A 14,567-nucleotide genomic window follows, 5' to 3' on the forward strand; every position below is an offset into this window, starting at 1 on the left:
ATCTAGTCTTTAAACATATTACACTGTCTTGGATCCTCAAGACAATCACTATAAATAAACCATGATAAGAACCGTGAGCTTCTGGCCCTGTAATGCCCTCATGTCTTAGACTTGCTGTACTGATCTGCACAGGAGATGTACTACATACATGTAATATATGACATGTCATAGTAGTATATGCAAGAAGGCATTATGAAGTCACAGTATAACACGTAGAAACACGTCCTAATATAGCATGTCCAGAAAGTCTGTAGACTTGTTGTTTAAATGTCATAAAGTAAAAACCGAATTAAAACAGAAAATTGTCACATTAAAAAAAAGCTAATTGATTGCCTGTTGAACAACTAATTACATCAGCGAAGACGATTAAGAATAGGTCCAATTAACACCAATTGTATGGAGTCGTGAAGGCTGAATACAAAGAAATAACATCAATTCTCTTAATGTGAGAGACGGATAATGAGCGCTTGATTTGACAGGAAATGAAATGGGAGGGAGCAGACGATGGGGGTAGAGCGGGTGCGCTGGGAACCGCAAAGTTGGTGGTTCGAGTCCAGGCTGCCTAATGTCTCAAGTCGAAGTGTCCCTGAGCAATTGCTCCCTGGGCAAAAATGTAAAAGCCACGGGTTTAAAGTGTAATGTAAGTTGCTTTGGATAAAAGCATCTGCTAAATGACATGTAACGTTTGGCCCGACTTCCTCTCGCAGCCACCAGGGGGCGGCATGACATCACGGTTTTGTGTTGCAGAGACGAGTCCCTTCTGGGGACCGTTTTCTTCTGTCATCCACACGTGTCTATCGTTGTAGATTTAGTAGATGTGTCCTCTACATACGATATACTACAGCTTCATTTACCAATAGAAACCTGTGTAACAACTTGACATACCCAGGAGAACTGAACTCACAGGCTGATTCTCCTGATGACATTTAATAATTTAGTACTGTGCACAAGCTCAATTTCAACATATGTTTTTCTTCTACATTCTTCCACTTCATTTCAAAGAAAAATATATATTATACTTTTTACTCAGGTGCAGGTTTTTGACACTCGCATTGATTACTAGTGATATTTAAAAACTTGTATGTTATGATGAAGCACTAAACTACTTACTTACAGACCTATACCTAGAAGATCAAATTGGCTCCACGATGAGGAACTACAACATAAAAATGTCGACAAATGACCTTGTTTACTTCTATTCTACTTCTATTTAAGTATGTTTTTCTTATACGAATAGATGTATGAATGCATTAAGATTTCGTGTATTGTCTATATTATAGGTATATCTTTATTATTCACTATACTTTCATTGCAACAGTGTTTTTTAAAACAATTTCTTATTAACTAAAGTGACGGATTGAAAGATGTCTTATGGTGCTACTTAGGGATGCTAAACTAATATGCTACGCTACTATCCTAACACAGTATATTCTGTTTATGCCCTATGGTAAATCAAAAAGGGACCCAGGATAGTTTTTTTTAATCACATGACTCACCCGTTAAGATTGATGTTGTTCATTTCAACACACTGTTATGAAAACTTGCTGCCCCAAAACACGTTAATCCGACACGGGTCACTTTTAAAAACTGGCATAATCAGAACATACTGTACGTGGCGTAGACGCCCCGAGGACCGACTCGTCCTACACTAAATGGTCCCGGAGGGTTTGTCCTCACCTGCACCAGCACCTTCACGCAGCTAGTCAGGCGGGACCTGCGACCCTTTAGAGGGGCGGACCGGAGGGTGTGTCCAGAGGGGCCGTGGCCCTCCACATCCCCATTAGCTGTTGCTACGGCTCTGAGCCGGCTCTTGGCAATCGGGGCAGGTGTAAATCATCTCGTGTGCGTTCCGGCCCCCCCATACCGCCGCCCCGTTGGCGTCGGACTCCTGGGCCTCGAGAGACCGATACACTTTGGCGCAGTAGCTGCTGCTCGCACACGAGACGGAGCGCACGAGGGACGCCGACAAAAAAAACAAAAACAGGAAAGAAAAAACAAAAAGGACAGAAGACGGTGATGCAAAGGTGGCTGGTGGGTGGAGGAGGGGTGGGGTAGGGGGGGGGGGCTCTGAGCGGGTGGGACAGATGACTTTTGGTTTCATGGAGGAGGAGGATGGTGAATAGGGGGAAATCAAAGTGGTCAACTCACCAAGCTAGGTATATCATAGACACTATGAATATGAGGAGCACAAAGGCTCCGGCTGCTACACCATACACCCACATCTTCAGCTTCCCATCTGTGGAGGAGGAGGCGGCTCGTCAGTTCTCACTTCACTCGGGGAACGATTCTCACTTCTTCTCCCCAGTTGTGAAAACGCAGTAATTCACAGTGTGGGTTTTTATCGTGTGAATCAGGTCCCGTTAAAATACTGGTTCTCTAAAGTAGGTCAATCTGTCAGGGCCGTGCATCCATTTAGCTTGCACGGGTCACGGTTTGGTTCAAATTGCCTCCCTATTAATTCCACGATCTTCTTCAGTTTACTGATCGCTTATGAAAGAAGTGGGGAAAATTAAAAAGCAAATGTTATGTCAAGCGATAGGAATCACAGAGGCCCCGACTGAACACTTAAATGACTTTAAGATGAAGGCTTTTCTCAGTCCACTCACTTGATATAATGATGAAAAGGGGTTATTTCCCAACAGATCACACAAAGATAGTTTACACTATTCAGATTTGGATGTTCGATTAGTTTCCCTCAGAAGTAACATCAAGGTTCCTTTGTAGAAAAAGAAGTAGAAGTACTTTGCAAGAACAAGTACTTTTTTATCTGCTTTATACTATTACACATTTCACTCCACCACGGCTATTTTGACAGCTTCAGTTGCTTGATACTTTGCATAGACAACTAATACAAAATTATATATCTATATATATATAGATATATAATCAATTTTAATGTATCAAGCTACTCTAAGTATTTTGTTAAAGTCGTAAACATCTGCTCCCTTTACACCGGCTGCAACATTACAGATAATAGTCATCATCCAATGATCAAATACATGTTATTCTCAAATAATGCTTGTACTTAAGCTACTTTAATGCTCATTCTTTTTCTAAATGTGATTTGAATGTCTCCCAAAGTTCAGCAGGAACTCATCATTTATTTCTCCTTTTACCTACAATGACACTTGTTACTACAGTTACCTTGTTTCAAGCACGTTTCACGTCTCACTGTAATGAAGCACAGGAGGAGGAACCTTCATGTGGACCATAAAGGACGTGTGGAAGTTCCTGCTCTGACAGGCGTCGACTCAAATCTGTTCTGCCCTCCCGCCTCCCGAAATGTTTCCCCTGCTGTCATGCACCATCAGTCACAACGCAGTGTGCGGCTGCACCTCTCAAACCTTAACGTCCCGGCGGCCTCGGAGGGGGGCGGCGAGGTTCGTGTGCCCGATGCGTCTTTTGTTTCTTTAATGCGTCAGTTTTAGTTGGCGCGTTAAACCCGCCGACACAAAGCACTAGTGCGTTATGCCGTCGCCGCGTGACGTTACCTCGGGGATTACGCGCCGCTCGACAGGGAGGGAAAGTTTGGCGAAAGCCGGGTTTTGTTAAACCCCTTCTGATGAACCTAAAAAGGCATCGTGGGCACTTGTCTTTGTTGTTGAGAGGTAAAATTAGAAATATTTTTTAAATAAAAAGAGTTTTTTGGAGGACGTTGAATGTGTGTTTGGATTGTAAAGCCATCCGAAGGGATTTGTGATGTTAAGTTATACTAATTAAGTGAATTGAACCGAGCCCTTCAGTTTAACGTGTGATTATTAATATACTCTATTGCTTTGTGGTAACAACACTCACTAACATATATTGCTGTGTCCTTGTTCATTTTCTGCCTCCTCTTTATTTGCTGTTTTTTCTGATCAGGTCTTGACTACCTCGGGGGAGAACATTAAGGTGGAGTTAGCTCCCCGACTGCTATACACTGGCCTAGTGGCGAGGTGGTCTGACCTGGTCCGTAAGGCTGCAGGTACCAGGTGCGCCCGCTGCGTCCGGGCTGCGCGGTGGAGGGCAGGGTGGGGTTAATGGCACGACTGGTCTTCACATCCCCTTTCTTGTCCCCCGCCGTGGGGATCTCCAGGACCGGGATGGGGGCGCACTGGTCCAGCTGCCCGCTGGCCGACAGCACCTCCGTGAAGCCCTCCTCGCACGCGCAGGTAGCGGCCTGCAGGGGGCAGCACAGAGCCGTGTTTGGTTTGCAGACACGGCACATGAAGGAAAACGACGGGCCACGTCTCTTATGTCAGAGTCTAAGACGTTAAGATACACATTTCAGAGCATGTCGCCGTCAGTGATGATACCGTTTCTGTGTAATGGGAGGAATAAATATCAGAAAGACTTTTCTGTTCATGAAGTGGAATTCACACCTCGCGAAACTGAAGGTAACATTCATAAAGGTGGGATTTGTTGCTGCACTCTTAGAAAGTCCTCCTCATGAACGGAGTGCATTTGTCACGCTGGTCCGGGGAATTGAACCTGTGACCTCAGATGTCCTGACTCATCATCAGATGAGTGTGACCTTCCTGCTCTGCTCTGCAGGCGTTTACACCCGGCCGTTACTGCTGGTCTAAAAAACAACGAGCCGTTAGTCTCCATAAACGTTCAGATTCACCGGCTGCCGTATCGGGTGAGCGTAGAAAATGTTTCTCTATGACTTTGACGCCGCACAGCTGAGTGACAGCTGCGGCTTTCACATCTTGATGCAGCATTCTAATTCAATTCTGACAGCAGCGAGCGGACCGTGGACCTTCGCTTTGACGGCTGCGTCTCCCTCGTTGTTTCCATTGTTTTGGTCCGTGTGTGCAACGGCGAATGTTCTCCATGAGATGAGCTCTTCACTCTTTTCATTTACTGTAACAGGCGACGGGGGAAGAAGGAGCCGCTCACCTCGCTGCAGAAGGACTTTGTCTTGAGACACGGAGGGTCACAGGAGTCGTTGCTCTCTGGGGGGCTCAGAGGAGGACAACCTCCTGCGGGAGATCGGGGGGGGGGGGGGGGGGGGGGGGGGGGCGGCACAGAAGGGGGGGGGGGGGGGGGAGGGGGAGGGGGGATGAGTCAAAGGAAATCCTTCCTTGCTGAGTACTGCTGTCGCTTCGAGGAAGAAAATGTACATGTTTTAGATTGAAAAGCTGCCTGTGAAACCTCCGTCCAGGAAAGGACAAATACGGAGACAAGTCCATAGTTATTCTATTCTTTTAGCAAAGGTATATTTCTGACATTTCAGACAGTTACCAATTTACCGACGTGGAGCTTACATTGAGCTGCCGTTCCAAATACGGCGCAGGAATGTTTCCCAAATGGTTTGACTTGAATAAACCGAGGTGTACTTACAGCCTCTCGCCAACAACACAGACTGGTTTTCTGAGTTTTGTTAGAGTTGAACCAGTTAGTCCACTGGTTGCCTTAATCTGACTTAATCTGGTCCTTTTCTAAAACAAAATAAAACCATTTGGTTCTGGCCCCTCAGATGTGACAACGCGTCCTTAATCTTTTATGATTGAACAGAACATTTCTTAGACAGTTCCACTGACTGATGGTCATTTTTCATTATTTATGGAAGAAACAAATTAATCCAGCAGATTATCAGCAGTTTGGCGAAACCTAGAAAAGGTTAAATCACCATCACACAGTAGAGGAATGTGGGATTTTCTGCTCCTCACTCACTTAATACATGTCATAAATTGGGGTCCGTGTAACTGGACAGTTGCTTACCGGTAACGTTGAGCCCGTCGGATCGCTGGCACCAGACTGCCGGCCGGGTGGAGTTTAGACGACCGCCGCTCAACCATTTGTACTCGTAACATTCGCCCTCTGAGAACCAAATAAAGAATAATCAATATCTACAGAGGCCGTGCGCTGGGAGTCTGCAGCGAAGACCATTAATCACGAGAGTGAGGGATTAATAAAGCGGCCGCTAAGTTACGGTTGTATAATAGGCGGCTGTCATATAATATCACTATCAGTGGGTCCGCACAGAAGGGTCCAGTCCCGTGCTTTAATCTTTGCTAAGAGCTTTTGCTAAATGACTTTCCATCAATGCTATTATGACTTTATCAATACCTCCATCAGTGCAATAAATGGCCATATTTCCCAGTGGAGTTCTTTGTGACCAATCATCAGGCTGGCCCATTTGGATAGCGTAAAATTAACAATTTAACCTTGAATAAAAGGGGAGATCTGTGGCCCCCCGGCTCGGTTGCAGCACCGCGGCTCCATTTGCTGCTTTCACAGGACGATTTGTCTGCTGCCGGCTTCACTTTCCTCATTTCTTACGCTTTCCTTGGCTCGGTACAGAAGAGGCCGTTTGTAAAAATGTGTTATGTGTATTATCATGCAATCACTCACATCAGCCGGCGTTTCCCATCGTCTTTTACAGGGATGCTTGAGTTTCACTACTATTGAAACATTTCTCAGAACCACTCGGAAATATTAAAAAGAAAAAATGTTTGAAGCTGAAAGCCTGCAAGATGCAGGTTTTCTTCATTTACAAAAGATAGAAGCTACTTGAATCAGTTGTATTGCGCTTGTACACCAACATGGTTCACATCTCACACACAGATGTCCGTCCAAAACCATGAATCCAGAGACGCCCGTAGGAACTTTGCTTCGCTTGCGCCGCAACATCAGCCGTGCACGTACAGAGGAAGAGCATCGGATGATTGATTGCGGAATATTTTTTATCTTACATTTTTTTCCGCCGCGGCGGCAAAGGCAAAGTTAAAGAACATCTCACACTTCATCTCAAAGGAAAAGACATATTGGTCCCACTAACTGTGCTCAATGGGAACGTGGGTGACATAATAACGTCTCGGTACAGATAAGTGGCTCGCTGTCTTCTGCAGGTGGCAAAACAAACCCGTGCAGCGGGAACAAGACGGCAGCCAAAGGGAGAGAGGCGGGTATCGCATGCAGCAAAGCTCTGCAGGCTGCACTCACAGCGATGTGGTTTGTGCCATAGCCGCTACTGGGGCGCCCCCACCAAATTCATTTTTAATGCAACCATTTGATCTCCCTCCTTTGCCCCCGTTCCCCCGTCATAGCGCTCCTCCTCCCCCTCCCTCCGCTCTCCCTTCCTCCTGCACCTTTACTGGTCCTACTGGGCCACCCCCCCCGAGTGATGCTGTGAAACCAGGTCAGGCCGATGAAGACTTCTGCGGGGCTGTGTACAGTAGCGGGGGTGGGAGGAGAGGAGGAGTGGGAGGCAGGGGGAGGCGGCACGGGGGTGCCTGCTCTACAGAACGAGCCGGGGGGTACGCGTGTGCTGCGCTTTGGTGCTAGTGGTGACTCACAGCCCACGCTGCACCTAGTGGCTGATTAACCCGCCTGGGGAGCCGCGGGGATCACAACAGTAAATGAGAGTGGGGGGTGCGGGGGGGGGGGGGGGGGGGGGGGGCATTTGGGATCTGACTCGAGGAATCCCGGCTGTGAGAGTACAGCAGTGATCTCAGCAGTCAGCGATCCTGTTTGTTTGCCCGTTATGTTTGGGGACCAAAGTGGCTCCGTGGTCGCCTGGCAGGAAGAGGACGCTTCGTCTGACTGATCCCTTCTACACACACGCAGCACGTTCTCTCTGTGGCTCCTCTCTGCCAAATCAAACACGGCTCAACGTGGATAGAACAGGAAACAGCCCGCAGGTTTCTGTATTCCACCTCGTGTTGCCCTGCTCCTCTTCTCAATGATCATATGGTCTCAGGACAAAGTTTGGGGCTCCATCTTGGGCACATTTGAAGAAGGGGCTCTTACCTTCACAGGGCTGGGACTCCCACTCTTGGTCGGGACACAGCTGCAGGTTTTCCGGCTCCTGGGCCAACACGGCTCGAGAGCGAACCCGGACCGAGCCGAAGTCCACGCCGGCCGCCTTGACGCAGATGCTCACACACAAGCTCCAATCCGACCACTCCATCAGGTAGCATTCACCTGCAGGGGACAGAGTTCATCACGTGAGGGGGGAGCGGGTCACCAGATCCAAAAATAAGACCCCCCCCCCCATTCATCTATAGTGAAAATAGTGAGGAGTTCTGAATCTATGGAGAAATTACTTCTTTGAAAAATAATACCTATTCTCTCTCATACTCCTGCATGGACACCCGGCTGCTAAGTGGAACCACGCAGACCTCCACCCATCAAACTCAGGGTGGAGAGTCGGTAACAATCAGCACTCCCGTGGATGGATAACCTGGGTGTTAACCTCCACCCGGCCGCGTTGCACATACACAAACCACAACAGAAGGTGTGAGTGGAGCGTCAAATTTCAACCCGGGAGGCAGCGGTGCGTTTGCAGCCTCGTACAACAGCCGGTGAAATGCGCGGTAACATAACAGAAGCCACTACCCCCCCTCCCCCAAAAGAACAGTCAGGCTTCTTTATAGACAAATTAGCTTTTGGCTGCACAAATAATATTGTGAAAATTTAGTTTTGCACGTTTTAATTTACTTTGATCCTGAATCGCTATGTTATATCTCCTGACTTTTATGGTCAGATAAATGGTGGGAAAATATCTGCATTGCAGCGTCAGTGTGGTTCTCCTGCTGGAAATCTTCAATCTTCAACGCTTCCATTAATAAACCAACATTCTACTGTTCATCTATGATTGAGAACGGTTTGATCTGGGTGAGATGTCAGTGATCACAGCGGTGAACATGTATGGAAGAGTGTTAGGAGGAGGAATGTGTAAGTGTGAGGGGGAGAGGGAGGTGGGGGGGTTGTTTTTGATCACAGCTGACAAGTGCAGCTCATCAAACAGCAGGGGAAATAGACCATGGGTCAAGGGTGGCAGTGCAATAAAGTCCGTGTTTGTGTGTGTTTGTGTGCGCGCAACCTGCCAGAATTGCCAAGCGGTGATGCACAAACAGCCCTTGAGTTTCCTCCCGTCCCTCAGCACCACGTCCCCGTGCTTTTCATTGCTGTTTGATACTTCAGCTCTCCTGCAGTTGGACTGACTTGTTATCTAGGGCACCGTGTCTCAGTGTTTTCCATCTCAGGGACCTGCAGACATCTGATGAGCTGCTTTTTCTTTTTTTTTTTTCTTACCCCAAAAATGAGAAAACCTGCCAATGGAAACACGCTCAAACTGCGTAAGAGGAGAACATTTCTTGTCCTCAACATTTTGAGAGGGATTGAATGATGAAAGATCAATAATGAACCAAAATAGACACGTAGCACTTTTGAAAATGAACTCTGCATTTGTATTTTGTCTCTTGGCAGAAGCAAGAAACAATGATTCTCCCTTCGGGGACCGCTGACACAGAAAATGGGAGATTTATATTTAAGCTGCACTATAGAAAAACACACCCTGTTTTTATCAGGCCGAATCATAAATTGTGTTTATCTGTTTCCCATATTTTCTCATTAAAATGTTGCAGATTTGCCCCATTTACCCAGAAGAAAAGCTTATATTCCCGTCGTCAATGCAGCACAAAGTCAGGCTGCATCTGGAGGGTCTGAGGAGCAGCCGCCCGACAGACGGACACACTCCTGTCCGTCAAAGCTTTCAGAAGAGCCAGCAGCTGACAAGCCTCGTCACCAAAAACCCCGACGACAAGTCATCACGTCTGACCTTTGACGTGATGATCCCATCGGTGAGATTCTCTCGGTGAGGGTTGACATCCTCACCGCAGAGCTGATATTCTGCTGGTTTCTCCCCTGCAGGGCTGAGACATCAACTGTCAATCAAGGCGAGGTCACGAGGCCACGCCGATGCCATCGGACTTGTATTCTGTAAAGATGAAATCTCCGGTGGACACAAAAGGTCATCGCTTGCTTTATTTAATATACTATACTTTATTTAATACTGCGGGTTATCCCTCATCTGGAAAAGGCTGTTCTCGTTCTACTTTATTATATTTGTTGTTAAACTAATCTCGGCTTAAATCTTCCTATAGATATTCAACAAAAAATAACAAAATGCTCCAGGAAAGGAGAAGATGCTGACAGATTGCTCACAGTAACTCAACCCCCCCCCCCCCCACAAAGGAAGCGACTAATTCTTGAAAAGTAATAAAAGCAGCAACATATTGTTAAGTAAGACTCCAGTGAAATGCTGTGATGATAAATAGGGCTGTTGAAATTACAGAAGTCCAGCGAGGAGACCGAATCGCTCACCTAGACTTAAAAAAAAACCTCCCCGTGTGCAGGTTGATCGTAAACGCCACCAGGCTGGAGGGTTTGCTTCCAACTGGGATCACCCGAGCTGAAAATGTGTGCACACATGGCGCACTAACAAGCTTTTTGGGGAGCGGGGGGGCGCAGTGACCACATGGCATCCGTGATGTGTCAGTCTCTACAGCTATGCATGTGTAGTTTAGGTGGAATATCTCACACACGAGGCTTTAAATGATTCGTAATAAACAAAAAGTATGTACAACCTGAAAGTACGGTCAGTCGCAAACATGTTTTTTGCTTGTATATTAATTCAGTTTAATTTATGCAGTTGCGGATATAGAATAGTCTTTGTTGATATTGTTAGTATCCCATTCCAGTGGTGGCCGCGATCGTTTTCTTATCAATAGAAAGGTTTTGTTTTATTCTATATTTGTTGATGTTTAGCCTTTCAATAAATACAGAAATGTTTTCCCACTGCAGACAAACAAGCCAAAGGTTGCCGTCTGTGTTGAAGAGGCAGACTAACGGCACTAGAAACTTAAGGGGGCGTGGCTTAGTGAGCTATCAATTGCATGGCACTTCATATGATTACTTCCCAAACTTACTTAAGAAGGCAATTCATGCAAGATGTAAATAGCTTGAAATCCCCACACATTTTTGTAAATACGTTGCCATGGCAGCGGCGGTGCGCGCATACATTGCATGGGGATTGTCAACAACCTTTATTCATGTTCACAAATACACAACTCTGTTTCTGTTGTTTATTGTGGGGGTTTTTTGTCTAGCAAATAGAGTCCACATCTGCATTTTGTTGCGTTGCATGACAATAAATTACCCTAGAAATGTGCCAAATTGACTTCCTTACTGCAGGCCGTGCAAAGTGCGGCGCCGCACCTCAAATCAAGCAAGCTTTTCCTATAATCAACGCTGAAAGCATCGGCCCTCCTTTCAATCAACGTCTCTATTGAGATGTGAGATGAATAAATGCATAAAATCAACAATTTATTGTCATTTACAGCACAGCAGAGTGTTAGTCGCTCAGCTTGCCATCTCGTCGTTTGTGTGAGCCCTGAGGGGGTTTTTGTTATCTCGCCCGCACAGATTATTGATTGCAACCCTTTTTCCGTGTTACTTTATCTGTCAGTGTGTTTTTCTTACAATCACTTTGCTTCCATTTTTCTAAAGTATACAAATGGAAACGTTTGAGTTGGAGCAGTCAGAGCTTCCATTTGGATCGGCCTCTCGGCCTATTTGACTGAAAGAGCGGGTGGTCCAAATGGTTTGTGGCTTTCACACAAAACAGAAAATTGAGGCTGACTGCACTCCACTCTCTTCATCAGAGACGCAACAATTAACCAACTGTAACTATTTACAAAATGGTTAAACAACGGGAGGGATTGCGCTTATCCTCTCAAATATGGAGATTTTCCATTTCTCTGTTTATATTATTTATATTTATATTGAACCCTCATGGGGGATTATCAAGTGTTGTAGCAGCTCAAGTACTGAGAGACAGATTAAGACAATAAATCAAATATACGTAATACGATGATATTAAATTAAAAATATATTTAAGATTTTTATTTTATATTAAATATATATATATATTTGATTTTAAAAATGCACATTGTACAGCCATTTTAATGATACATTTTCCTTAAATTTAATGATACAATCATTTGTGCATCATTAAATTTAATATAATTGGATCTTGGAGTGAAAAATCACCTTTGTGTGGCATAAATAATAAATAAAAGAAATACTCAGGCGTTTTTTTTTACGATGGAGATAATCATTTTCTTAATGTGAGACGATTGGTCTCGATTGGACGATTGGAACGGAGCGACATCTAGTAATCTGGGAGAAATGGGAACAACTGGAAGTATTTTGAGCACAATGCAGGCTGACTGCTTTGGAAGTCAAGATATATACAGTAACCAGCCGGAAATTGAACTTGCATAAAACAGCGTCTGCATCAATGTAGTCCATTTATTCTGCCTCCAGGTATTTTCCCATCTCTGCTTTTAAAGGTCATGAACCGATACTGAGTGACATTGGTTGGACATAATAAAACCCAACCTATAACGAAAGTCTTATAGGTGCTAAGTGACCTCTGAACCCCGCTAGCAGGTCTTCAATGCAAAATATCTTTACACTGTCGCTAAATTGAGATTTCACTTTTCTTAAATACACGTGACGCTCAGGTGTCCACCGCTCCTCTGGAAAATGGTGTTTAGTAGTCAGAGAATGTATCAATAGTAACAGGCTGCGAAAGCGCTGTTACTACGGTAACAAGGCCTCCTCCGTTACCTGGACAGGGGAGGGTGCAGGCCTCCTTCAGGCTGATCCGCTTGTCCCCGTCGACGGCCGGCTCCAGGCCGCCGCACAGCTCCTCGTCCACCGAGCTGCCGACCGCGTCGCCGGAGCCGTCCGACACAAAGCAGGACAGGTTTCTGTAGCGCTCGCCGTCTCCACACACCACGCTCTGAGGAGGAAGGCGAAAGAGGGCGATGGGCGAGTTACGACGGGGGAGTTAGACGAGGCTGCAGCCTAACGTTGCATAATACAACGTTTGGACCACTATTCATAATGTCCGAATCAGCCGAGCGGAGGATAAATAATGAGTTCGAAGCACTTTTCAGTTCTTTAAAGCTGCGAACGGTGGCTAAGCGGCAAAGTCAGCCGCGATATGTAATGCAGCTTAAAAGAAACCACTTATTACCCTTCATTTTAATTTAAACTTGTACACAATCAAAGACACTTGATCAGATTAAAGCTGAAGTTACCCGCTCCTGTCGCGGCTCGAACCAAAAGAAAGACTCTGGACACGAATCCCTTGTGAAGGTATCACACGGGTTTGTGTCCACTGGACTGACCGCTGCTTCGCATTAACAATTCTCTATTGATCACCGCACGCTCCGAAATGAGTCAGTTATTTAAAGCGCGTGACACGTCCCCCTGTGGGCCCGTTAAACTACACTCGTACTCGCAGAGTGTTGTTTTATGTCATAAAGAGGAGCGGCAGGCTGCTTTAATAATCTGACCCGCTGGCCCACAATTCAAAGCAAAGTGTGAAGGCCGCCGGACTTCTACCGGTTTACATCGATGCATCAGTGTTAAAAGTGCATTCCATTGATTTTTACTGTCCGTCTCACAAAATAACGGCGTGCGTGGGGATTCGATGGGGCGTCCCATCAATACTAAAGACTCCATTATTTTTCTCCAGGTGCCGAGATTTCCGTCTCGCAAAGTCCACTTCTGGCTCCAGCTCGTGTGCGTATCGATCTCTTAAGATAGCTGACGGGGGTCGATGCCGTCGTCAATATTTAAAGCGAGCCGGGAGACGGTACGGCGGTATGACTTATTGACGTACCTCCACCCGGCACTCGGACCACTCGCCGTACTGCCAGCGGTAGCAGGGTCGGACGGGGCAGGGCTTCCACTGCTCCGTCTGAGAGGGGCAGGGCCGCCCGTCGCCCTGGAAGGCCCGGACCACGGAGCGCCGCCGCCACATCTTGCCTGCGGGGAGACACACAGGAAGTGACATCATCGGGGCCTCGTCATTTGAGGTTTGTGCATGTTCCTCTTCAGCGTCGCGCGCGGACAATAGAGTCACGCGGAGGTTCCCTCGAAACCCTTATTTTCCGTTTTTCGGAGTATTGCAAACATTTGGTATGCCGCGAATACATTTTCTTGCAGAATTGATGAGGCGTGAATACAATCACCAGACGTACTGCAGCTAACGGGCTTCTTATGATGCTTTTTTAAGACTTGGTGGGGTATTGACGTATTTTATAAAGTGAAGCAAAAAAGGTTAAAAATCCCATTGTGTTATTTCAGCCATCCATCAAAAAATAATTTAATTAACTGACTCAAAGAAAACAAATGGGTTTCATGGCTCGTTCCTGCAGCTCTCTAAAAGGAAACAGACCTCTACTGTACGGACGGCTCAACTTTTAGGACTCAGATGGACAGTATTAGGTACCTTGCATGATGGCAGATGAATGTTGTGATGTGATTTTTACAATTTCACTGACAGTAAAGTTTTCCACACAATGAACTACGTCCTGCCTCTTGGAAATGTAGCTGCACACGACAATCATCCATTCTCTCCGTAAACAGCTCATTTCCTGTATTCATTTAAGTTGCTGTACAAAGCAGCGCGCTTGAATTAACGGAGCGGGTTTCCCTAAAAAGGCCGTACCGCACTATTCCTCCGGCGTCATGACAGGTGTCCGGATCAGCTCGAGTAAAACGTCTTTTCTTCCTCATCAATCAGCAGACTCTCTGTGAAGCAGCCGTGAGCATCGCAGCACCAAAGACCTCTCGAGGCCGTTTGATTTAAGTGCAGAATTCAAGCTAGGAATTACTTGAGAAAACTCAACACAGCGACCCTGCGCACACACACACACACACACTCACACACGCGTCTTATTTAAAATGCAACCTTCCTGTCAAACCGCCCACTCCCA

General features: G+C 46.1%; 1 protein-coding gene across 1 annotated transcript in view; it reads right to left on the minus strand.

Annotated features, from left to right (window-relative positions):
• The window catches only part of thsd7ab (thrombospondin, type I, domain containing 7Ab), a 93,339-nt gene that overhangs the window by 1,988 nt on the left and 76,784 nt on the right, over positions 1-14,567 (minus strand). The window contains exons 22-28 of the mRNA XM_040164405.2: positions 13,469-13,614; positions 12,406-12,580; positions 7,738-7,911; positions 5,707-5,805; positions 4,882-4,964; positions 3,946-4,159; positions 2,149-2,236 (exon numbers count right to left, since the gene is read on the minus strand). Coding sequence (XP_040020339.2) covers positions 2,149-2,236; positions 3,946-4,159; positions 4,882-4,964; positions 5,707-5,805; positions 7,738-7,911; positions 12,406-12,580; positions 13,469-13,614 — 979 coding nt within the window. The remainder of the gene's footprint in view (positions 1-2,148; positions 2,237-3,945; positions 4,160-4,881; positions 4,965-5,706; positions 5,806-7,737; positions 7,912-12,405; positions 12,581-13,468; positions 13,615-14,567) is intronic.

The sequence above is a fragment of the Gasterosteus aculeatus genome, chromosome 20 (assembly GCF_964276395.1).
Source record: "Gasterosteus aculeatus chromosome 20, fGasAcu3.hap1.1, whole genome shotgun sequence".
NCBI classification, from domain to species: domain Eukaryota; kingdom Metazoa; phylum Chordata; class Actinopteri; order Perciformes; family Gasterosteidae; genus Gasterosteus; species Gasterosteus aculeatus.